This window comes from Solea solea, chromosome 15 (genome assembly GCF_958295425.1).
Source record: "Solea solea chromosome 15, fSolSol10.1, whole genome shotgun sequence".
In the NCBI taxonomy this organism is placed as follows: Eukaryota; Metazoa; Chordata; class Actinopteri; order Pleuronectiformes; family Soleidae; genus Solea; species Solea solea.
The window spans coordinates 23981663-24008574 of record NC_081148.1 but is presented as its reverse complement, the minus strand read 5'-3'; the positions used below and the strand labels follow the sequence as shown (position 1 = coordinate 24008574).

Here is a 26912-nt window from a genome sequence, read left to right as displayed (position 1 = left end):
CTACTGGTTTTTGTACATTTGCTGGTTATAATCTCCTTTAATATATATATATATATATATATATATATACATACATACATATATATACACATATACTTATATGTGTATATGTATTGCAAATGTCAGAAAATTCTCACATTCAAGAAGCTTAGAAAACACTCTACTAAATTAACCAACAACTATTTATCTGCTATTAAATTTATTGAAACCAGCACTTGTGCTGTTCATTTATGAAGAAGCTTTGCCTGCCAAAATGGCGGAGTAAACATACAAAGTCACATAATGTCTCAATATGTTTGTCCAAAATAATGATATTTGCAAATGTCTCCTTTTGTCCACAAGTTTTAAAGGTTTTTTGTTCTATGGAGTAAAGAAAACCAGCAAATATTCACATTTAAGAAGCTGCAAAATCAAAAACAATACGATTCAAAAAGGCACTTGAATCCAACATGACTGAGGTTCTGCTCCTGAGTGACAGTTAAAAAAGAAAACCTTGTGATGTCAGTCGTCCCTCTTGTGTCACACTTTATTCAAAAATAATGACCCGAGACACACGCAGGCCACGTTATATTAGTGGAGAGTGTTAAACAGCAGGGTTACTTGATGAGTATTGATAGGTGTGGTGTCTGCAGAGGTGACAGCAGCAGTGCAGTGGTGGAGTGCAGTCGCAGAAACAGCAGCAGCAGCAGCAGCAGCAGCAGCAGCAGCAGCAGCACCAGCAGCAGCGCTGCAGGGAGTGGATTGTCTTCCTGCCGATGACAGCTGCCTTATTAACACTATAAAAGAGAATAATAAAACTGCCACTGCCTGATGGGTAAATGATGCCAAAGACGGAGCAGCAGCGGAGGAGGAGGAAGAGGAAGAGGAGGACGAAGAGGAAGGGAGTTCAACGGGGAGAAGAGTGGAGCATGACAGGGGGGTCAATTAAAGGGAGGGACGGAGCGATGACACAGTGACTGATGATGAAGACAGAAATGGAAGAGATGAACAGAGGAGAAGACAAGTGGAGAGACATCAGGAGACAGTGTGTGTGTGTGTGTGTGTGGGCATGAGAGAGAGCAGGAGTGCGTTGAAAATGCATTATCGATACAGACTGAGACGCTCACATCTTTAAGTCTGCAGCCCTCCCGTCGCTATGGTGTGTGTGTGTGTGTGTGTGTGTGTGTGTGTGGTAACTCGGAGGCTGTTAAGTGAGCTCGACTGCTGCAGTTCTGCACTGTTGAGCGTGATCGGTCACTCAGCTGGTGGCACTGAGACACAAGCACACAAACGCTTGTTTTTCTATCTTAGTGAGGACACATCATTGACATAATCCACTTACCCTTACCTTAACCATCAAGACTAAGTGCCTAACCTTAACCCTGACCCTAAAACCAGGTCTTAACCCCTGTAAAAGTCCTTTAAAGTTGTGGGGCTAAGACAACAATGTCCCCACAAAGATAGGTTTGTATGTTATTTTGGACCTCACAAAGATATAAATACAAGTACACACACAGACAGACACACACACACAGACAATATAAAAGGCTTTGTCACAGAGAGAAGATCTAAAGCTGCCACATGCAAGAGTCTCTTCCACACAGTTATATTCATCTGACAGTCGTGGAGAAGCAAGAGCAGAAAACACACACACACACACGTTCTTGTACTGCGTCCTCACTGAGGACCTAGATATAATACAGTTGTATTTTAATTGGAAGGTTGCGGGTTCAATTCCAGGCTCTGCTAGTCGACAGGCCAATGTGTGTGAATGGGTATGGAAGGAAATGTGTGAATAGAGTAGCTTTGACGAGTCATTAAGACTAGAAAATGCTAAATAACCACAGACAATAACCCTTAACTTAACCTTTAACCGTAAAACCAAGTCCAAACCCTCATAGGGCGCTTCAAAATTGAGAGGACAAGCTAAAATGTCCTCAAATTGTGTTTCTGTTTGGAGCAAAAGACAGGTACACACACAGGTTTATAGAGCTATTCTTCTAAGGAAACTGCATTGACTTCCATTCATTTGGACCCTAACCTTAACGATAACCACTTAATGCCTAACCCTTACCTTAACCTAACAAGGGATGAGCAGATACTGGTCAATCATTGGATCAAATATCAAATAAATCAAAATAAATATAATCCAAAATCCTATCAACAAGAGCTTTTTTATGGTGTTTTTTTTTTTTAAATTTCTTCTTCATGGGAGAAGAATATTTGGAGAATTGTGTTTTTGAAATAACTTGGGGGAAAATGTGTGTTCATAGTTTAAAAGGCTTAAAATGACTGTATAACTGATATCTCCACCAAAAAGTGGTACCACGCCATCCCATAAACCATAACCACAATTCAAACTGAGCCGTAAAATTCAACCAGCTTCTCAGAGATGAGGTTCTGCCTCATTAGGGACCAGGTTTTGGTCTCCATGAGGACTACTGGTCCTGACAATGCCAGTGTTTAAGCCCAAAAAGGACCTAAAGAGATGACAAATACAAGAACACAGATAGTCTGGTTTACAAGATGTTTTTACCTTAAAATGTAATAATTTACATTATAGGGACTTGGTTTTTGTCCCCATATGGAAGACAAGTCCCCGTAATGTGAGATTTAGGTCCCCACAACATGAGTTTACCTAAAATATTCACACACACACACACACACTTGAGTGTTTCAAAAAGGTCATGGTTTTGGTCTGACAGCTGATGCGTGACGGCACAGTTGAGGGAAAGAATAATCAAATCAAAAAACTGGCACCACACACGTGCAAGTGCACGCACGCACACACACACACACAGGAGTAACGAGGTAATCTGTGGTATTTTATGGAGTGAATGAATTTGTCGGTAAACAGGAGCAGAGAGAATCTTGTTAGGCTGTGGTTTTTCATAGAGAGTGACATTCAGCCTGCAGGTAGGGCTGAAAGATTTAAGGGTAAAAAATACATAAATAAATATTTCTAACAGATAATATATCACAATATGATTGACAATATAATCATTTTAAAGTCAAGCCTCAATTTAACAGACTGCGTTATAGATTTAAAACGATGACGGTACCATTAAAATATTAAACTCACTCCTCAGGGTTTTTTCGGGGGGGTTTCAGTCAATATCCTGACAGAAGAAGAACTAGTTTGATGATATCATGGGAATCAGTGTTTTCACCAGCATCGCTGATGACAATCAATGTGACACAAGAGGGTTTATTCCAGAAGAAGTTACAGCAGATCACGGCAATAAAAGACGGCAAAGTAAAAAAAAAATTAAAAAAACTTATCTGAAATGGAAATATGGATTTCTGTGGTTTATAAAGGTTTTGGAAAATTGTTTCCGCTAATTTAAGTGCACTGTTAAACAAAATATATCACATTGTTTTCAGAAGTCCAACTCCAGTCCTACTAATGTAGTAATCGGACTATGAATCACATTATCCAGGTAGGTTAGTCTGACTAAGACTAGCTCGATAATAGTCAGACTAACATGTTTACATGACATTAAGAAAACCAAATTAGTCTCTTCGTCTAACTAAAATCTGACTTTAACATGCATGTAAACACACTGACTCACTCTTTTGTCTCTGTCTTATACAATCAGTGCAATCAGACTCCTCCCCCTTTTTATAAACCTTTTATAAACTGGTGCTGTCGATTCATCCTCTGTCATTGTCAGTATTTTCCTCAGGTGGTACTTAGCCTAAAAAGTTTGAGACATTTATAAAACCTTTATTCTCTCTGACAAAGTTAGGGGCACAGTCGTTATAAGTTAAGTTTCCCCGGAGTTTGCCCTTAACGGCCGATCAGGAAGCTGCGAATCTGGAGGCCAACTTCAGTGTCGTTACAGACTCCACTGCTAATTAACTTAAATATCTTGTTTATTCAAACAACACTTTTATTGCAGCGTCTAAGCGTCCTCCAGAGTGGGAGACGAGGGAAAGTTTTTTTCAGAAAGTTGATGTCGTAAATACTGTGGCTGTTCTCTCATACTCGTGAAAATCACCCAGGGGTATCGTAAAGAAAGATCAGATATATTCAGGTTCTGTGAAAAAAAAAAGAATAATCTTCAGAGGCTTTTCCTGCCAACATGACGTCACTTCCACACAAGCTCGGCCTCTCTCTGAGTGAAAGAAAGCAGTTGGCAGTGGGCTCCTGCGTGATGATTGGAGCAATTGTCTGAAGGGCGGAGCCAGTATTTGATTGACAGCATTACTGGAGAAAGATAACGTCTATCTGCTGTAACTTCTTCTGGAGTAAACCGTCTTGTGTCACATTGATCGTCATCAAGTGGTTAAGTGAGCTGCAGTTGGACTTCTGCTGCATGCAACTTAACTTTTTGAAGCTCAGCACATGACCTTTTTTTCCCCATTCAGTCTGTTTTCTGCTCTAAAACCAGTAAATTGGTGTAAAGCCATATTTAGACTGCAGGGTTACTGTGCAACAACAGCCTCATAATGATAGTTTCCGGCTCGCAACAAAATAAGCTATGCAACTATGCAAAAAACAATTTTCCACAGTTGTTATGTTTCCCAATTTCTGTTTATTTGCACATCCAGACAACTGATCATTCTGCCTTCTTCCCTTTTCAATGATTGTCCCGATTTCTAAATGGTAATTTTTAAACCAAAAATCCGTTGGCCATCAAGTACACGGACCCTTGTGTGTTATTTGCTCGGCGATATAGACACTGAAAATAAAAACACTATTATAATGATTCAGTTTTACGTAATTATCACGTTGCCTTGTTCCAAGTTGCAACCGACATAACGCCCCATATCAGTTATTTGAACAAATATTAGTTTTACATAGCAACGTTTGCCTTTAGTCATTTGCTGTGTGTCTCCTTCCCCTTCCTTCCCCCCTCTCACATTACTCTTTCCTGTCTAATAAAGGCTAAAATCGATTAAAAAATAAATGAAAAGAAAAAGAAATCTAAAAAAAAAACATTGTTTCCGCTCCAGGCTGCGACAGCCTAATGAAACAAAAGAAAACAACACTCCAGACTGTCAGGCGAGTAAAAATGTACTTTGTATTTGACAACAATAATAATACCGACGCTGAGCGGCGACGAGATGATTAGCTCACCTGTCTGTCACCGGCGATATTTACCGATGTCTGTCAAAAATAACTGGGTTATTATGGACCATCTCCTTCAACCCTAACCCTGCACATAAATCTGTGACTGACAATAAATCTGGCGTATGATGTGTTTTGCAAAGCCTCGCGCTCCGTAAATGCCAACCTTCTCGGCGGACATGGATCACTCTGTTTGCAGAGGTGAGCTGGGAAATAACGACTCAGTGACATCTACTGTGTAAGCTCCACCGCGTCACGGCTCTGTGTGTGTGTGTGTGAAACACTGTGGCTGCAACTAACGCTTATTTTCATAATTAAGTCGTCCTTTGGGCCATAAAATGTCAGAAAATGAAAAACACTGATCAGCACTTTTCAACAAACCTGTGAATAATGATGTTCTCCACTGTCTTGTTTTGTTGTCCCCAAACAGAAATGATTAAGTTTTAATGATTTATTCGTTAAATAGAGCAAAGAAACCAGAAAATATTCACATTTAAGAAGCTGAGGAACTGGTTAAGGTTTAAGACTTGAATTATGGTTAAGTTAAGGTTAGGATTAGTCATTAACCTGTCATGGTTACGGTGTGTGTGTGTGTGTGTGTGTGTACGTACATGTCTGTAGGAGCCAGAGAAGCCGGTTAAGGGACTTTTTCAGGGTTGAGACCTGGTTTTAGGGTTAGTTTTACACTTAGTTGTGACGGTTAAGATAAGGGGAAGGGGCTAGGGAATGCATTATGTCTATGAGTGTCCTCACTACGTGCTGTACAATGTTAATGTATGTGTGTATTCTTGGATTTGTCTCTTTTAGTGTCGCCTCATGGAGTCCTCGTGAGGCAGAACCTCATTTCTAAAGAAACGGGTTAAGATTTAAATTGTGGTTATAGGGTTAAGCATTAACTGGTTATGGTAAAGGTTGGGGAAAAAAGCTTTGTTTAGTCCTTTAAATGAATGGGAGTCAATGCAGAGTCCTGAAAAGGATAGCTACACACGTGTGTGTGTGTGTCAGGGAGGGAGAGAGGGAGAGGGAGAGAGAGAGAGAGGGAGAGAGAGGGAGAGAGAGAGAGAGCATTCTTGTGATTCAGGCCTGACTCTCTTCCTCCAGCAGTGTAAATCCAGCGTATTGATTGGCCTCCTTGTGGCTACACTATCGATCCCCTTGACTGTTAGACCTCAGAAATCATCACTCTCTATGTGTGTGGCAAATGTGTGTGTGTGTGTCGCGTTGTTAGTCACAGAATGCTGCTCCTTTGGCCGCCCTTCACACACCATCCACTCAAACCAACTCCAATCGACCACAGATAATGCTTTAGCCAATGCTGCTGCACAAACACCACACACGTGTGTGTGCGTGCGTGTATGCGTGCACATGTGTGTGTGTGTGACATCCAATCTCCAGCACCTTTGAGAGCCACAGTCTGTCCAGATGTGCAGAGCACCTAGCGATAACACACTCCCCGGATCCCTGCTCTGAATAAAAAACACACACATTATGTTCATGACTTGAGGGGACATTGCATTGACTTACATTCATTTCCTGGAGACTTAACCACAATTACTACTGGCCTAACCCTAAACTCAACCTAACCTTAAAACATATCTTCACCTTAAAATGTAGTAATTTACATTGTGGGGACTTGCTTTTTGTCCCCACAAGGAAGTCCCCATAATAACAGGTTTAGGTCCCCACAACATTAGTTAAACCTGGACACACACACACACACACACACACACACATATATATATACAGTATGTACACACACACTCCATTTCTATCTGTTTTTTCCCCCATGAAGGGAAAGCGGCGTCTTGTTCCCTTTGATAATTTATTCATGGGCTGAGGAGAAAAAGACAACACACGCCAGCGGTCTAACGGGACGACAGTGATTTAGTGTTTATGGAGAGAGCGACAGTCACGCAGAGAGAGAGAGAGAGAGAGAGAGAGAGAGAGAGAGAGAGAGGGAGAGGGAGGGACAAATGAAGGATAGATGAAGATGAATTCAGGAGAAGGAGAGAGAGTGGGAACAACTCCAGAGATAATGGAGTCACTGCTCGCCTTAAGAGCGCTGTGTGTTTCCGTGGTGTGTGAGCGCGAGAGAAACACTGTGTCCTCTCTCTTTTCTCTTTACATTCGCTGATGCACTCCCACCATCTTTTTTATCTTGCGTTTTCTCTGCATTCATGTCTGCGCAGGTGAGGATATAATAAATAATGTGCGGTTGTTTTTTTTTTACCTTAAAGTAAAAGTTTTCGCCCAATTAATACTTCGGTTTTTCTTCGTTTGTTTTTAACACTTAAGGTTCTTTTTTTTAAATGTTGATTCATCTGTTGGTGATTTTCTCTGATTCATTGACACTTAAAATGTTAAAAAAGTGATGAAAAATGTCAATCAGTGTTTCCCAAACCACAAAATGTGTCCATAAACCATACATTCTCAGTTTTCTTTGACAGAAATCCAAAGAAACCGAAAAATATTCACATTTTAAGGGATAGTTTAGGTTTTTTAAGTGTGGATGAATCAGGTACTGACCACTGAAAACATGGCTGCCAGTGGGAAAAACTGAGCTGAACTCTCTCGCACCAAAGATCAGCGATTTTACTCCAGAGCAAACAGGAGCTGCTGACCTCCATTAGTACATTACACAAACCTACCACACGAGGCAGCCGTGGACCAGCAGCTCATGTGTCCACCTGAGCTAAAAGTGCTGATTTTTTTGTAGGGACTTTGGTGCGATACAACAGTGAGATAATAGAAGTTCAAAAAGATGAAACTGGAATACTTGTTAATATTTCTGCTACTATAAAAACCCCATTTCATCTTTTTAATCCCTTTGTTTTACTGAAAGGGTTGAAGAATCTACGTGATGTGCACATAGACTATGTTTACAAAAGTCTCTGTAAAACTCATTTTAATTACACAGCCACCTCTGACTCGGCTGCTGAACATGTTATTACCATTTAATGTGAAATGGATGGGGAGGAGGAGAGTCAGCAGCGCTCCCACTTCATTTATTATTTTTTTCATTTAAATGCCCAACATATCGCAGGGTTTTCCTGTCACTTAACAGACACCATCACCTTGTCTGGCCTTTAGCTGAAAACATGAAAGGGAATCTATTTAGCCAGAGACGAGAGAATTTGAGTGGATTGTGAAGGTCAAAACGCCATTAAAGTGGCTTCACTGACCGACAAATACAAACGAGTGGAAGGAAACATCACGACAGTGAGAAAAAAAGTCTCTTCTTAGGTTGTTTGCTGTGTGTTTGCGGAGAGTTGTGTAAGTGTTGTGGTTACACGTACTCTAAATATGCTTCTATTCAAAGAGAAATAAAACTTGTTTAATTAGCAAAGTGACACATTTGTCCTGTTATTTTACATGCGGAAATTCTTCTTTAATCTGTTTATAATTAGAATAGTGCACATATATCATCATACCGCATATCATTTACTGTTTATGTGTGAGAAGCAGTCTTGTATAAAGTAACTTAAAGGTGATACTTGAGTAAATATCTGACAGTAAATGACTTTGGTAGAAGTTGAACTCACTTTTTATAATATTACTTAAAAGTCTTAAACAGAGGTGGACTTAAATATTCTACTCAAGTAAAAGTACCATTGTTTTGATAAAAAAAACAAACTTAAGTGCAAGCAAAAGTTCCTTAGTCCTCGTCATTCATCATTTACCTGTCCTCATCATACACCTGTCCTCTTCATTCACCTGTCCTCGTCATTCATTCACCTGTCCTCATCATTCATTCAACTGTCCTCATCATTCATTCAACTGTCCTCATCATTCATTCACCTGTCCTCGTCATTCACTCACCTGTCCTCATCATACACCTGTCCTCATCGTTCACTCACCTGTCCTTGTCATTCACTTGTCCTTAGAGGAAATATAGTGGAGTAAAAGTTGCTCAGATATTTGAATTTTGTACTTTGTTACATGACAACACTGGTGAGAAGTTAACAGCTGTAGCAAATGTAGATATTGTTGTTGTTGTTTTCTCTGCAGCTTAAAATCCAACAAATTAAAAAAAAAGAAAATCAGCTTTGAAAAACCCATTTTGTTAGTTTCGTTTTTCTTCTCTTCTCTTCTTTTTTAGCCTCCCACAGACCTTCATCTGTAAAATGAGTTTAGTCGCTGCTGGTAAATCCACAGGTTTTTGTTTTCGCTTTTAACAACAGAGCAAAGCAAAGTGCTGCTGATGTGGGAAAAAAAGAAAAAATCTCTCTGAAGAACAAGAAGAAGAAAGGAAATGAAGAGAAGAGTGAAAGGAAATGAAACATATCTGCTGATTAAAGCCTGGTCTGCTCCATCCTGATACCAGTGAGTGAGTGAGTGTATGATTTGTTCAATATTCTGTATTATATAAACTAACACAGTACCAGCATCTTGAGCTTCATCTGACTCAGCATCACGTCTGTGATAAAGTACATTTCCTTTGTGAATTCTCTCTCTATTGACCGTCTCCCTGCTCCAAACGATACGTGTCGCGTTTCTACCGATACGTCTCGCCTTTGTTATCCGAACAACGTCAAAGTCGGCACTGCACACACCTATGGCAGGTGTGTAAAGTGCCAACTTTGAATCTGGGTTAACGGTGATTATGAAAAAAGTGATTATGGTTCTTTTTAAACGCATAATTCCTCTCTTTATGGTGAGAAAACATTGTCCATCTGTAAAAAGCAGCTACATAATCTAACATTTGACATAATCTAATGAATTTTTCTATGAATTTTGCAGAAAGTGGCTTTTGCAATGTTGAATATTTAGTTTGAAGCCTGGCAAGGGAAACACTGCTCGACAGATATGGGAATAAAAAAAACGTAAAAACGAGGTTTGTCTGTCTGTCCTGACCTAAAGTGCATAAAAAGGTGAATAAAACAATCACAAGACACACTTGATGTGTACGAAAGGGTGCGTCGTAATTCTCAACACGTCCAGTGTTTAACCCTTCTGTTACTTTTTGGCATGCGTACTTCCCATTCCAGTAACTGCTAAGATATCTAGAAAATGATATCTAGAAAATGCAAAAACTATGGACCGCAAAATCAGAAAAATAAATCTAAAATGAACTAAATAATAACATGGACAACTGCGATTGCTAATTTAAATAAGCTTTTTTGTGTGTATGTATGGAGGACTGCATGAAAACAAAAGAATAGAGAGGTGCATTCAGCGAACCTCGTAAAATGTTGAATTCTTCTGCTGCTGCCACATTAGAGAACGATGGAAATGAAATAAATTACAAAACCTTGTTCAGTTTTGTGTCGTTTTAATATTGTGGATATTGTTATCGCAAGTTTTGACAAGCTTTTTTTAATTTCTGATATTTTTGGAGGGGGAGGAGTTGGATTTTGTCATGTTTCAAACTGTTGTTTTTATCTGGGCTTTTAAAAAAATCCACCATGTGTAAAATCAGTAAATCTGTGTTGTGAAAAAACGCTGCATCAGATTATCTGACAACACATGGACACTGTCACTGGAGTCCTTCACCTCAGAGAAAATGACCCAAAATGACACGCGTTATATTTACAGGTAATGTTGCCGAGCGACCTTGAAGATAATTGCCTGCTCTCGACGACGGCCCTCGCCCGTTGTAAAAAAGGATAAATGTGGCGATGACGACGGCGATGATCTGATTGAATTTGAGAGGCAGAGAGCAGAGAACGCCGCTGAGTGAAAGGGCAGAAATGACATTTACCCCCCACCCCCACCCCCACCCGAGTTGACGAGCGCAGCTGTAAAAGTCGCAGTCTTGTTAACATCTGTTTTTTGAGCTCAGTGGACAGAGTCTAAAGTGTTACACCGACTCTGTTGTATGAAACCCTGCACCACCTGATCCCAAACACATGCATCACCACCGAACACACAGTCTGACCTTGACTGTGAATACGAGACGTGTCATGTCCCCTCTCTCACAGCTGTGTGTGTCTAATATCCAGTGAGGACACATTTTTGATTCATACCTGTCTTAGTGAGGACATTTAGCGGCAAGTTTGGACACCCCTGGTTTAGGCTGTCCCAAATCTTACAAGGTAGCTACGCAAACCTGTGTGTACTCGTATTTAAGTCTTTTTTTGGGTCCAAAAACTCTTTGTGGACATTTTGACTGGGCCTCATAACTGTAAAGGGCCTTTTCAGGGTTAAGACCTGGTTTTAGGGTTAGGGTGAGGTTAAGTCTCCAGCAAATGAACGTAAGTCAATGCAATGTCCTCTGAAGTGATGGAAACCAGTATGTGTGTGTGTGTGTGCGCATGTTTCATCTGCGTTTCCTCGTTCTTATCAGCAGCTCCTGCTGTCGATGAGTCTCAGAGTCAAGGAGATATTTGAGGGCATTTCTTGTGTATGTGTGTGTGTGTGTGTGTTTGAGAGCGAGAGAGAGAGTAAGAGAGAGAGAGAGAGAGAGCGCGATAGGCTTGTTAGTGTATACGTTTATGCTGACGTTTAATCTTCCAGTACAGCAGAAAACATGCTGACAACCATGTTTTCTGTCTCCTTGTGGTCACTTCTCACTCACTTTCTCTCGTCCCTGTTTCAACCTTGTCTCCTTGTCTAAAATTTACGCTCACACACACACACACACACACACACACTCAAACGAACCGTCTCCACAGTCAAGAAGGAGGTGTTTTTACAGACACTAGAATAATAGCAGTGATAGAAAGCATTTTCCTGGTAATGAACGCTGATAGTGAGAGAAAAAAGATTGTCTCTTTACAAAAGCACACCAGAATGTCCTCATTACGTCACAAAAATCAATTATTAATTGATTAAAAACTATTTTGATCAACTAATCAGTTTGAGTAGGTTTTTTTTTTATAATTTGATTTAAATGTGAATATTTTCTGGTTTCTTTGCTCCAAATTAAATCCAAATCATTAAAAGTGACTCATTTTGGTTTGTGGACAAAAACAAGACTTTTGAAACATCCTTATTTTGAGGTTTGAGGATCCCAGAACATCATTTATTTTCGATTATTATGTCTAATAATGGTCAACACTGTAGTTTTTCTTGATGAACAGAATGTACTTTTTAGGACAAATGGCTGTTTCAAAATATTTACTGTGCATCATTGATTTCCTGTGGTTTTGCAGTTTACCTTCACGTTTATGGCGTTAGAATAGAATCCCAATCTTTGAACAGCAGTCTGCAAACATACACGCTGTGCCGCCTTCTAATGTCAACCCGCGTGTCTAGCGTGGGCTTTGAAGTCACGTGTCGTCGGTTACAGAGCGAGAGAAACTGCTGCTCTCGACGAGACTTTGTTCTCGCAGCGGAAGAAGATCAGTGCTGGGAAAGATTGCATTTCTAACAGGAACGAAAAGGAAAAACAACAACAACAATCTGGCTTTGGACTATTCACAGTCATTGAGGATGCAATTACCTCCACACGCTCTGTATATACTGTACTGTACATGATGCATATCACAGTCAGCAGCGGTGGCTGTGATGTCTCATGTGCTGCTGAACGGAGTGGTTAAGATGATTGATTTAGCTTCTACTTTGATTGGCATCATGGATATTTGGTTAATAAGAGCTCCAGGTGTCCATAGTGTCTCCTTCCTTCCTTCCTTCCTACCTACTTAAGCCAGCTCCTACCTACCTTCCTGCCTACCAACCTATGTATCTAAGAAAAAGATAACTATTTTATGATTGAAAAGCCACACCTCCACTCTCGAACAATGGACTAAGAGACAATTAAATAATTGTTTTGCACCGATGGAAACCTGTAACACAATTTCTGACTCAATAAACTTCTTTATTTTGTGGATACATCCAATATTATCTTTCATTTCCCACCGCTCCCTCGGTCGGTTTGGTTTTGGCCCTGGAGAATTACTGACAATGTCAAATAAGCTCTGTTGTCAAGGATTGTTTAATATCATACCTGCGTGTTCTGTTTTATCTTTAGCTAAAGTTCCAAAATATATGCACTGTGTCGTGCTGTGGTAAGGGCTGTGATTTCAGCTTCTATGTGAATGTTTACTGGTGTCTGTGCACCTCTATGACAGTAAAGTCAACATATTTTGTTCTAAGAAGAAATCTATCCATCTATCTATCTATCTATCTATCTATCTATCTATCTATCTGAATTGAATGAGTTGTAAACCCTAAATAAATAAGTGCTTTATAAAATAAGCAAAAAAACATCCAGAGTATAACCTTGCAAAGTTTCTCAATACAAAGCTTTAAATTGAGGAAAAACAAAACACCAAAATTTGACTAAACAAATTATGTTTGTCTTTCTTTTTTTTGTTTGCAAAATATCACCTATACAATGTGTGTGTGTGTGTGTGACTTTAACCACAGACACTGCAGTGTAATGAAAGTAAAGTAATATTGTTGTGTGTTAGCAGAGGCCTCTGGCTAATTTGCCTGATCTTCACTGGTCTTTGACTGCGGTGGACACTCACGCAAACCCGCGGTCTGCAGGGACGTCACTTAAAGGTCCAGTGTGTCACATTTAGGTGGGTGAGTTGTCAGGAATGGACTATAGCACACATACATATGTCTTTTTATGAGTGAATAACTGCTTTAAAAATAAACATCATGTGGTTTTTGTGGTCGTATGGTGCATTCCGTTGACATCGCAAGTCGGAAATGGGAGTAATGACTGCGTTCCAATTGAGTCGGGGAAAAAAACCCATATATGTTTAGTCGGACTAACATACGCGTATACATGCAGGAGTAATCAGACTATGAATCGTATTATCCAGGTATGTTAGTCCGACTAAGCGTATACATGCATGAGTAATCAGACTATTAATCGTATTATCCAGGTATGTTAGTCAGACTAAGCGTATACATGCAGGAGTAATCAGACTATTAATCGTATTATCCAGGTATGTTAGTCAGACTAAGCGTATACATGCAGGAGTAATCAGACTATTAATCGTATTATCCAGGTATGTTAGTCAGACTAAGCGTATAAGTGCAGGAGTAATCAGACCACAAATCGCATTATCCAGGTATGTTAGTCCGACTAAGCGTATACATGCAGGAGTAATCAGACTATTAATCGTATTATCCAGGTATGTTAGTCAGACTAAGCATACGTGCAGGAGTAATCAGACTATGAATAGAATTATCCAGGTATATGTTAGTCAGACTAAGTGTATATGTGCAGGAGTAATCTGATTAGGAATTGCATTATCCAGGTATGTTAGTCAGACTAAGCGTATATGTGCAGGAGTAATCAGACTATGAATCACATTATCCAGGTATGTTAGTCAGACTAAGCATACGTGCAGGAGTAATCAGACTATGAATCGCATTATCCAGGTGTGTTAGTCCAAAGAAGACTAGCTTAATTTTAGTCGGACAAACGTGTTTACATGACATTAAGAAAACCGGATTATTGTCTTAGTCTGAGGTAAAACTTAAAAACAACTATCAAACTATCATCAACTATATAAAAAATTCTATCTAAATTAAGTCTTTGATTGAGTGATTGTGCCTAATTTTTGGGAAAAAGTGACAGCAGAGAGCAAATAAAGATAACTTTAAATATTTGTGAGCAGATGGAGGTTGGGTAATAAATGTTTTCGCTTGTGTGGTTACGCTTCACCCTCAGTCGATAGAGTCAGCCATAGCCTACATTTCTGCTCCCTGTGGAACATCTGCACACACACACACACACATACATACACACTCTGTACATACATGAGAATCCAGACCACTTTGAGCTGCTTTATTCCCTCACTGCTTCCGAGGCCATGGAAATACTGAACACTCAATTTACTAGCCATGACCTAGAAACACGTACTTTCATTCCTTCTTCCACACACACATGGACGCTCACATGGTGCTGCAATGATTTATCAGATATCGATTTTGATATCAATCAAGGCTTGGGAGATGTACCAGGGCCTTAAGGAGTAATCATTTACTTAAGGTTGTCTTCGTGTCCTAATCCACTCAGTTCGGTGTTAAAATCCAAACGTTACGCTCTCACACCAGTGGAAGACTGAAGTCCGGCACGTCTCTACATCGGATTTCACATAAGTTGAGTTGTAGCTCGAGATAAATAAGTAATGAATGGTTGTTTGTCTCTATGTGTCCCTGTGATGGACTGCCACACCTGTCCAGGGTGTCCCCTATGTCAGCTGGGATCGGCAGGATGAAGATGAGTGAGTGAGTGAGTAAAACAGTTTATTTCATGTATTACATACACATATACTGTATCAGTCGTCTTTTCTTCTTGTTCCTCCGCTTATCTACAATAATAAAATAATAATAATTAGAAGACACATAGCGCACTCAACGTCTACTCACAACTGCATTAGTCACTGCACAGAGTCAGAATTGGCTGATTGCCGTAATTTAGTCTTTAATTTATCTGAATCCTAACGCTACGCTGTGAGTTGCCTCTTCCGTGACGTGAGGCCATCGCTCTCTGCTGCACAGAGCGATAACAGTCCGTCCACATTTTCAGCAGCGAACACTCGGAGGCACAGAGGGAGCGAGAGCGAGCGTCTGTACGCCTCAAAACATGGCACAGTGTGTGCAGCAAGAGCGCAAAGTGTGGGAGATAACAACTGTTAATGACATGTGGGAAACTTGTTCAAAGCAGCCAGAAGTTTAAGTCACACTTTCTCCCCCCCACCCAAACCCACACTTTAACTTTTACGGATGGTATTTTAGTTTTTAAGGACCGCTCGCTGTGTTTACGTCCCAGCACATGAATGAGGAATGCTCCCCCGCGCCGCAACACGGAGCAAGACTAAAGCATCTGTGAACAACATGAATGTTTATGAGGAGTTTCCCTCGAGGATTTGGCTCCTGCTGCACCAGCGGTGGAGCGACTTGGCCCCTCTGTTGTCACACATTATGTATTCAGAAGCACACACACACACAAAAGGGAGGGGGGGGCTTCTCTGTGTCATCACTCAGGACTAAATACCAGTGTAGACAAATAAGTGTTTCACAGGACTGTTTTCTCATTGTTTTACCTCATTTACTTCCCTTCTTGTTTCTAAAAGGCCAAATAATAATAAAATGTAAAAAAAAAGAGTGAATTTGAATAACAGTGATGTGTGTTTTACTGTCAGTCGTGACGTCAACCACAAGAATCTGAAAATCCCGTTTTTTAAGGCGTCCAGAATCGGAATTTGTCCGTTGTCATGCTGTCATTTTCCGACCTGAATGTTCAAAGCATCACCTGCTCCTATTGGACAAGACCAGCTGTCAATCACACCGGTGTGTAGAGGCGGGATGGGTCAAAATATCGATTTGGTGATAACCGATACGCCAGGGCAAATATAGATATTTTAATTAAACAATCAAACATGAAAGGGCTCTAAAGTAACTCGCCGGGCGTCACTACTTCAGGCCTCCTCACGGTGGCGCTGCTCAAATGAATGAGGGGAAACTTAGCGGACCTGAAGAAAAGGGAGTTTACAGTGGGATAATGGCGGAGAAAGCTACGTTAAGAGATGCTCCATCCACGTTCAGTACATAGACTTTATGACCTTTGACCTCTATGTTGTGAATAAATAGAGAACTCCTGCACTTTTAACTCTTCACGATGGCGTTTTTGTTTTCTTCAGTTAAACAGATATCGCGATATAACGCGATACATTGATTTTCACAGAATCGTTGTATCGTGATATTATTGGTATCGTGGACCATGTATCGCGAGGTGGTTCCCTGTGATTCCCACCCCCCACCCCCTGTACAGTATATCATTTATATTCTTTTCTTAAATGTTATATAAGTATATCTTACCTTAGTTAATATATTTGTATATGTCAATTAGGGCTGAATGATTTGGAATCATTGCAATTATTCTGACTTAAATTGCGATTGCGATATGAGAAGGAACTGTAATTTGTACGTTATTGTTCTTATTTTACTATTACTGTGTGATATTCGTGCAGATCTGTGAGAAATAAAGATGTTTTCTTCAGCCTGGAGAAAATAACGATTTTGCGATTTCCGATAAATTGTTCAGCCCCTACTGTGAATCTCTATCTGTTATTTTTTTAGCCGTAATGAAAAAGCAATTCCAATTCCAAGGAAAGAAGATTACGTCCATTTTTATACACAGTGTTTTAACCGCTTGTGGTCTCTGATGATTGTTTTGAGGAAAGGAGGACACGCATCACAGAAACACCTGCGTGTCACAGACGTTGACATAAATTAAGTATAATAACCACTGGGTTTAATTTGTGTGTACCTTCGCGTTGCTGTGTCTCTCCCCTTTATCATCCTTCTCTTTCTTCTTATCCTCTTTTCTCCTCTCAGGCTCCTTCTGTTAAGAAAAAGAAGAGACGAGAAGATGGTGTGTGACATCGATATTATCATATTGACTCTTCCCTAGTACAGATTTGGGATATTCCTTATTGGTCCAATATTCAGGTTCCCACACCTTAGTTGACATGAAATTCAAGGACTTTTGTACCGACGCAGCTTAAGACGGGAGGACAACTTGTAAGAGCTTGTCTTCGTCCATGATGGCGTCCACTTTTATTGATTTGCAGCACGCTCTGCATCTGGACAAGTGATTGTCCTTGGGATCTTGGGTCAAAGTCAGTCTTTGTCATTTGCCTTTGGTGAGACAGAGATCGCGGAATTTGCGTCATTTGCTCCCTCTTGCTTTTAACGTTCCTCGCTCATTGTTCTGCACGAAATCTCACGTCAACGGTCGGAGAGAGAGAGAGACAGTGGACAGTGTCCACAACACCACGTTTGTCCATGTACATCAAGCAATGTAGGGCGTGAAACAGTAGGTGGCAACGTAACATTGCACAAAATTCAAACATTTCCAATGACGCATGTCTTTTTCAAATTCACAAACTTTCAAGGATTTCAAGGACCTGTGGGAACCCTGGAAATTGGTCAAAATCTCTGGCTCATATATCGGAAAATGAAAAAACGTAAAATCTGATTTTTTTTAACAGAACTAATTTTGTTTTTGGAAGTACAATAATTGTTTCACTGTTGAAGCATTGTAATTTTAAAATGGTGGTTATGGCCGAGTGGTGAGATTTTATGGCTGTAGAATTGTCCAAAAAATGGTCAATGGTTCTTCCAAGATAGCTTTAACTTTCCATATCTGGCAATTATTCAACCGGAATCTTAGGAATAGGAATCTTGTCTGGCATTGGGCGCTCGTTGAAGTCCTGAAGGCTACCGAAGTGACATGAAGTATATATGGGCGCAAAGCTCTGATGTCTCTGCTTTTCTAGTATCCATCCATCCATCTTCTACCGCTTTATCCTCCACATGAGGGTCGCGGGGGGCAGGTGTGCCAATCTCAGCTGACATAGGGCGAAAGGCGGAGTCACACCCTGACAGATCGCCAGTCCATCGTTTTTGAATTTTCTGGATATTGCCAAGAGTCTATAGGAGTTACGGTAATGAGAAGTACACAATGCCAAATTCTGTCCGGCATGCATATTGGAAAATTGTTAGGATTTAAATATCGGTATCGGACACAAAAAAACATGATATCCAGCCATAACTAGTACAAATGCCCCACATTTCTTCATTGAATCCCCATCTGACGTCCATTATAACTTTCTATAGGAGCAGACGCACGAGGCTTAATGGTGAAAGACTTGCTATAGCTCACAGCAGGTTATAAACAATTACATCTCATTCCTTAATGTGATTTTAATGCACTCACAATGCAGATTTAATGTGCAGACGTTATTAGCGCATGGAGAGTTGATGTTAATGTGTTCAGGTTAATGGCTCTGTCTTGCTCCGTTATATGTAAATGAGTCAGTGCTGATGCTTCAGCTAATGACTGTCAGGATACCAACGAGAGAGAGAGACAGAGAGAGAGAGACACAGGGAGAGGGAGGTTTAAGCTTCAGCCTGATATCCAGGCCTTATTGTCTCCCTGTCTGTTTGCAATCACTTCATTTGCTCTTAGTGTTTGGCTGTTTACTATGCTGAGGTGGTTATTTCTCTTGAGGATATTATAAATAACGGAGCATGTCTTCAATATTTAGAATGATGCAAACCAGAGCAAACATTGATAGCGTCTGCTATTATTCAGTATTTAAGACGCTGACGCTCACTGCCAGAACTGCAGGAACATACACAAGCTGAAAAAACAACATTTTAGCCATTTAACCAAAGGTTCCTGCAAAAGAATCCACGTCAGCTTAATTCAATGATATCTAATAAATATGTTCTCACCATTGGACAACATTTTCTGACTGGGAACAGAAGATTTGGAAGTCACTCACTCACAGACTCACACCAAAGTCCATAGAGAAAATCAGCGATTTAATAATCATGGCACACAAACAGCGCTTGTCAAACACTGCTGCCTCCATCAGTCAGTTCAAATGTCTTATTTTGTGGCTTTGTTGTTCAAAGTAATTCATTCTGATTTACCAACGTGACACTATCTTACCACACGAGGCAGCAGTAAATCAACAGCTGATTTTCTCAATGGGCTTTGGTGCAGGAAAACAAATGGGTTAAAAACATCAGTTCCCAGACAAAAAACACCCAGCACTTGTGTTTAAAATAGCTTTTTCGTTGTGTTCCTGCTGTCGTTGTAGATCATGGATCAGCAAGTAAATGTAACAGAGGGCCAAAACATCATATCTTCATCAGGCAAAGTGCGTTAAAACGTCTTCAGTCACAAACAAAAAAACACGTTTGCTGTCCTAAAGTAACAATAATGTGGACGTTATCTATGTGTGAGATAAGAACTTGTGATATATTTGTTGTGCGTCATTTCAATTTTAAGAATTACTGCTTCTTCTTCTTCTATGAGCCTAACACAAACCTGGCTGTGTCCATGAGAACAGCAGTGTTTTTATTTGTATTTTTTCAAACCAATCATTTAGTTTAGGTTAACTGTCACTTCTAGCAACAGAATCTTATATGAATCAGCTCATGTTTTTTTATTTTTTTTTCAGAAAAAAAGCTCTGAACATAATACGAAATTTGATTTTATTTTTTTGGTGAACTAATTTAAGATCAGATTTGTTAAATCATCAACCGGGCCCAGACACTGATGCTGGCGGGCCCAGTTTTGGCCCACTGGTCACCAATTGCTGACCACTGGTGTAGGGGTCCAGCAGGGGGCGTGCACAGCTCAGGCAGCACCACATTTCACCATCTACTTTAGGTCCAAAGAGGGTATTTTTTGTCATTGGGGTAAATTAAACACAGACTTACACAGACTTGAATGAACTAAAATGACAAATGACTTCTTCTACCCTCTTGGATGGATGGTAACAGAGGGGTTAATATACTCGCAAATCATCAGTAAGGCTGCTTCCTCGTCAACAAATCCATCAGTAAATCTCAGACTTTGTCACCAGACAATGCAAGGACGTGCACAGCAGCTTGTTTTCCCTGTCCTGAGAGTTCATGCTGACCAAACCGGAACGTGACGGGCATTCTGATTTTGTCGTGTCAGAATCTGACCCCGAGCCGAAACTGAATTCACCACCTTGTCCCCTGACGTGCAACTGTTACCATGGATACTGCTTGTTTCCCCCTAACACACTACTTATAAGACGTCCACTCCAGTTCAACAAGCCGAGCCACAGGGGGGGGGAATATTCCCAGGAAATATTGATTGGCATTTCTGTTTAAAATATTCCTCTCCACGGTAAAGAGAAGAAAAAAAAGGCTGCCTTTGCACTCTTTACAGCTTGGTGCACACAGAATCGATCATGAAAGCAGACAGCAACGGGTTTTTTTATCCTAAATAATTACTGCCATTTTCAATCCGTCTTCAACACTCACACAAATTCCCTCCGCGACATAATTTCCCCATCAGCTGCCGTCTTACCTCAGATCTGCTAAAATAATTAGACACGTCAAGTTTACAGAGATTCAGCCAAACAACATTAACACCACCTCGGCCTTGCCTTTATCTGTGCCTTGTTTATTCTTTGCCATCTGGCTTCTTCTCCTTCTTCTTCTTCTCGCCGCCTGCCTTCAACTGCCTCCCACAGGAGTGCTCCATCCTCACTTACTTACTGCCTTCGACACAACGCGGCGCACAACATATTGACTCATCTGACAAAAACACAGTCGGAATAATCGGGAAACAGGACGACAACACTCCGTTCCATCTGCAGTCACTAGATCCCAACCTGGCTGAACATAAGAGTTGGTGTTGACGTTGATTCTCAGCCGCGCTGAGGCTTTAGAAGTGGGATTTTCTTTCTGTCGCACATCTGTGTTTCCTCGCGCTGAATGTCTGATGTGAAATCCTAAAGGAAATTCTGTATATTTACATTCAAAATGAGAGCCAAGGGGGAGCTACAGTGACAAATTTTACATAACAGTAGCCCAAGGATTGACCAAGGACTGAAAAAATAGGACAATATTAGCATTGATATACCTGTTTACATGTCACACAGCAATTTCCTCATTGTTCCGCTGGGAAAGAAGTTAAATTTAGTCTAATTTAAAGGGTAACTAAAGGCCCTCTGCTCAGGCTAACTCCGCCCCAATGCCTTATTTTGAAAAATGCCAAGAAGAGAGGTATCCTAACTGTACACATCAATAATCGTGACTCTATTGTCCTGATCTGGTTACATTGGAAGACTCAACAAACAAAAAGAGTGCCATCTTGGCAGGAAGATATAAAACCTTCTAAATAACACAGGCCAGTGAAACAGTCGAGGAATTGGAAAGGAACTCAAGGCAAGCACAGAAGACGGAGAGATAAAGGGAAACCTCAGGCACCAGATTCTGCTTACAGCACCTATGTAGTGATGACTTCATATCAGGCACTGTCGGGTCACAGTCCGTCAGGTTCTGCGACATATGACGTCTTAAAGCTTTTTACGTATCGTCTGGAGCTCTACCAGTACTAGGGGTTGCAACTTATTATTATTTTCATTATTGATTTATCTGTAGATTATTTTCTGGATTAATCGAGCAATCGACCTCCTCCACACTTGCACATCTTCGCTGTTCCTCCACAGCCTGTCCGTCTGTCCACTCTGGAACACACCCCCACAACATATCTCAACAATAACGTCCCTGCCTGCCTTCAAATCTCGACTCAAAATTCACTTATTCAGACTAGCCTACATGAGCCCATGACCATCCCCCCTACTATCACCTCAGGTACTAATTTTTAAACTCTATCTACTGTGTTTTATCTTAACTTTTGTCTGTTTGATTTATTGTGTTATAGTGTTTTGAAAAGGTCTGAGCACACAAGATACGGAGGACCATATTGAAACTGAAAATAAACGGCGTTTTTGAGGGCTTTCCCATGCCCCAAAACACACAGACTTTTGCGACCGCATCAGACCTGGTGAAAATGGAAATCTGAAAGTGGTTTGGGGAATGTACTAATGAAAGTTTCTTGAGGAATTTTTCGGGAATTTTGCTCTCATGATTCCAAACAAATTTCTAATGTACTTAGCTCCGCCCACCCAGAAGTCAGCCAGTCTATGCATTTGAACGAACTTGTCCTAGCACGTGTGAGCTAGCCAGAGCTAGCCAAACTCGGACCATATGTTCTAGACAAGTTAATGATTAAAAGCTTTCAAAGTCAAAAGGCGTGGCCTCAACGCTCCGACAAATTTGACGTTAAAATGGCAGAGAAACTACTTTAAAATTCCACTTTTTGAAGGCTTTAACATAAACAGAACTACATGGAATTTCTCACAGGGCCCTTTTATGACTTTGAGTCCTATGAGTGGTCCTAGTTATTAATACTATTATTAATTCTTCTGTCCATAAATTGTCAGCAAATAAGTATCAGACTGAAAAAATCACTATTGTTCAGGTTCCAAAATATCCTGAGTGCCATTTAGCATCAAAGTGTTAAGAGTGAGACACAAATATCATCCCATGTTCTTTCTCCCCTCCCTCACTACCTTCCTCTTCCACTCTCCCTCTCTAAACCACCGTAGGGTGGAAACTAACACTGACAGTGTGTTTCTGAGGGCAGAACACAAATGTGTTTTCTCCCTTTTTTTTCTTCATCTATCATCACTTCCATCCGTTTTCACTCCCTCCTCAGCTGTTAAGGCATCAAACAGCTGCCTGCTCTTGTTGCCTGTGGTGGTGAAAGGAGTGAAGCTGAGATGTGAATTCAGAACATTCTCTATCCCCCTGCTTATTCTGTTCATGTCTTTAAGGGTTGTTTTTTTTCTCCCTTTCCTGCCTTTTTTTTTTGAAAACTTCCTCCTCTTACAACTTTGATGCTGGCCAAGATGTCGACAGAGCACTAAACAGGCACAGATGGGCTGATCATAAAGATAAAGAGAGAAGAGGCTGCAGGGTGGAGGAGGAGGAGGAGGAGGAGGCGGTGTGAGCAGGGTGAAAAGAAGATGAACAGAGGTTGAATAGATATTAGGACATGGAGATAGCAGTGTCTGCTTTTTCTGTTGTTGTGAGTGCAGATAGTAAGAGAGAGAGAAAGATGGCTGACGTCTTCACTGTCTTCTTCTTGTGGATGAAGACTTTTGTAAACACTTGTTTACATTAATTTCCGTTTCCATGTGGATACGACCTAAGACTTTTGCACCGCGCCGTACACAAGAGCCACGTCTCTGCAGCTCTGCTCCAACTCTACCTATGTAGTCTCTCTCCTGTGTGATTAAAACTGACAGACATTGGTGTTCTCCTGCACAAAAACAAAACAACACAAGTGACCTTGGCTCTCTGGAGCTCCTCTGACGTCAGGATATGAAATTATGTCAGTGGACAAAAAGAGCACATGCACCGAGCGGTGACAGCAGTGTGGACAGAGCAGACAGGACATTCCTGTGACTAACGCAGGCAAATAAGGCTGGAAACGAGCAGAGCCGTCCTCCGGGGGCCTCCACTGTCTCCACCGCTCTCTGGTGACATTTTTAGGCCAGCCACTGCGCTCGCCGCAGATGTGGTTCACTAGATGTTCTCCGGTGTCTTGTTGTTTCCCTGTAACACTGAAATAATCTTTAGGGGAGTCAAGTGGCGCGGTCCACAGTGTGCAAACGTACACTGCACTACGCTGTTCCCTCAGACGTCTCATTAGACAAAGAGAAAAAAAGTTTTGCATGGTATCAGCCTTTTATCCACACAGAACCAACGTTTAGGGAGCGCTAAAGCGCTATTTTAGAAATCAGGTCCTGTTTTCTATACAAGTTTTCTACAGTCCTGCCTCTTGTTTAAGCTTTGTCTTCTTCTTGTTCTTGTGTTTGGAGTTTGAACAAAGTAAAGGACAGAGAATAGAAATACAACCACACAATCAAATAGAAATAGAATAAAAGAAGAACAAATTAGAACAAAAATCGTAGTGCAAAGTAGTAGAATAATTAACCAATGGAAATGTCTTCTTTACATTCTGTGCTTACACCATCTTAAGAAAGACAGAGAGATGAATAGAAAGAAATTGCGTTGGGAAAGTTCCGTTTTCGGTTTCTTTGCTCCAAACAACAGATTTTAGGAAACAAAGATTAGCATTTTTTGTTATCACCTGATATTTTTTAGACCAAACAACTCATCGATTGATCAAGAAAATGATTCACGTTTCAGTCCAGGGTTCCCACACCTTGGCTGACATCAAATTCAAGGATCTTTCAAGGACTCTCCAGGACCTATTACATTAAATTCAAGGACCAAATGTGCTGACGGGAGGGCAATTCGTAAGGGCCAATCCGTCCATGATGGTGTCCACTTTTATTGATTTGCAGCATCTGGTTACATCTGCATCTGGACAAGTGATTGTCCTTGTGATCTTGGGTCAAAGTCACTTTGGCGAGACAGCGATCTTGGAGTTTTCATTTCCCAGGCATCACATCATTTGCTCTCTCTTACTTGCATGGAATCTCACGTCAATGGTGGAGAGAGCGACAGTGGACCGTGTCCACAACACCGCTAGTTATTATGACTCCACATTGTGTCCTGCGTAGGCCTAGTCTACATACATCGAGCAATGCAGAGTGTGAATCAATAGGTGGCGTCGTAACAAACAAGGGAGACATTCACCTAAATATTAACTTCACTTCTTTCTGGCACAAAATTCAAGCACTTCCAATGACCCTTTTCAGAAACTCTCAAGGGAATTACACCTTCAGTCTCATCAAAACATACTGTTTACCTAAGCCAGTATTTACAGTGAGGAGGTTTTTCTTCTCTATAAGTGTTCATCACATCTCATTACATCGCACACAAACACACACAACAGCCGGAGGTCACCGTAAGCCCGACTCTCCTCCTCTATCTGCACCAAACTCCTTATCGTGATAATGAGTTGTTCTTAATAATTAATTTGCATATAAAAGCCAAAACCCGTCTGCGTGGGAGGCAGAAACAGATCCTAGATCACAGTCTGACTCCTGGCAACACTTCAGAGAACACAGGAGAAAACAGATAAATAGAGTGGGAGGAGGTGGAGGGGAACGAGGAACTAAAAGAAGAAGAGCTCGAAGAGGAACAGGGAGTGAGAGAAAGTGAAATGAAGATACATCAGAGAGAGAGACGCTGCTGTGAGCAAGACATTTTCAGTGGAGTGTTTGGAAGTGTTTTGATTATCCAACAACTTTTTCTTCTGTTGAATAATATTGTACTCTTGAGTACAGTACTACCTCCTTACACTTTGTAGCCAGTCGACAGATTGAGTTTACACATACTTCGTGTTAAAACCTCTGATGCTCAGCCTTTATGAAACAGTACTATCGACCATTATTACAAAGATTCACAGCCGGCCCGAGGCATACAAGAACTGCTTAATATACATTTAACATAATAAAGAAAACTAAATATCTTTAAAAGCATTTACATACAGTATATATAAATACTGTTTATCTTAACTTATTTGGTTTTATTTTGTAGTTGAAGATTTGGAGGTTCTAAACTGAAGTGTGTTTGTTCCTGTATGTTGCCGGTGGCCTGTCCAGAGTGGACCCTGCCTCTGGCTCAGTTACAGACAAATGGTCACAAATAATTGAATCCTCTTCTTTTGGCTTCTCCCTTATATTTGATATGGCAGAGATTCTTATGCCTGGTACCCCAGCCCTTGAGCTGGCGAGGATTTAAACTAGCAAACCATCAAGTTACTCGCCCAATTCCCTTTCACTGATTGTAGAAAATGTAGAATGTAGAAAAAACATGGATGATACTTACTGGAGGTGTGGTCAGGCCTTTCTCGTCAAAATACTTTTTCCTCTCATACTTGTCCCGGATGAAAACCTCCACAGCTCTGAAGATCAGGGTTAAGTACTGACACACTGTACAAAAATATCCAAACATCCTTTATACACACTGGTGAAAATCATCCGCATACCCCTGGAAGTAACTGCCGATGACAGATGGAGCAGAAGAACAAGTCGTGCATGTGCTAAGTAGGGAGAACATAATCTGATGCTCCGACCCATATCAGTCTTTCACCATCATGTCAGTAAGTGTCTCTTGTGCCTGAAGCAACAAAATCTTTACAATGGGTGGAAGAACATTGAGAAACGGTCATATGAATCTAATTTGTAGCCAGGGGCGAGACAAAATATCGATAAGGCAATATATCATCGTCGGCATCCATCTTGTTATCCTACTTGTGAAGTTCTGTGGAAACTGGAACATACTTAACTTGGGGCTGAAGTGTCCGACTTTGACCTACCACCTCTGAGGCAACTGGCTTTTTTTTAAGCCAGTCTTCCTGGGGAAGACTGGCTTCTATGTGTATTGTTATTTATGCATATATTGTGTATTGTTATGACCCTGGGTCATAATATATTTTAGTTTGCCTGTTCTGCTGTTATTTCTGTTCTGCTGTTTTTCCTCCCTGCCTAAGGGTGGTGCTACTACCCTCGGTGTCTCTTTTCTTAGGTGCAGGTACTGACTGCTGATTGGAGAAGGAAGATTGGGAGGAGTATAAAATGGCCGCCGCTTGCGCTGTTCTCCCTCTTCTCTTGGCCCTACTCCCAACAGC

General features: G+C 40.8%; 1 protein-coding gene across 2 annotated transcripts in view; it reads right to left on the bottom strand.

The window, feature by feature from the left end:
* LOC131473864 (stromal membrane-associated protein 1-like) overlaps positions 1–26912 on the bottom strand; it is an 86720-nt gene that overhangs the window by 39929 nt on the left and 19879 nt on the right. Inside the window, exons 4-5 of one of the 2 annotated variants that reach the window (XM_058651448.1) lie at positions 26111–26186; positions 17232–17306 (exon numbers count right to left, since the gene is read on the bottom strand). In XM_058651448.1, the coding sequence (XP_058507431.1) occupies positions 17232–17306; positions 26111–26186 (151 nt within the window). The remainder of the gene's footprint in view (positions 1–17231; positions 17307–26110; positions 26187–26912) is intronic. The other variant, XM_058651449.1, reaches the window with a different exon arrangement.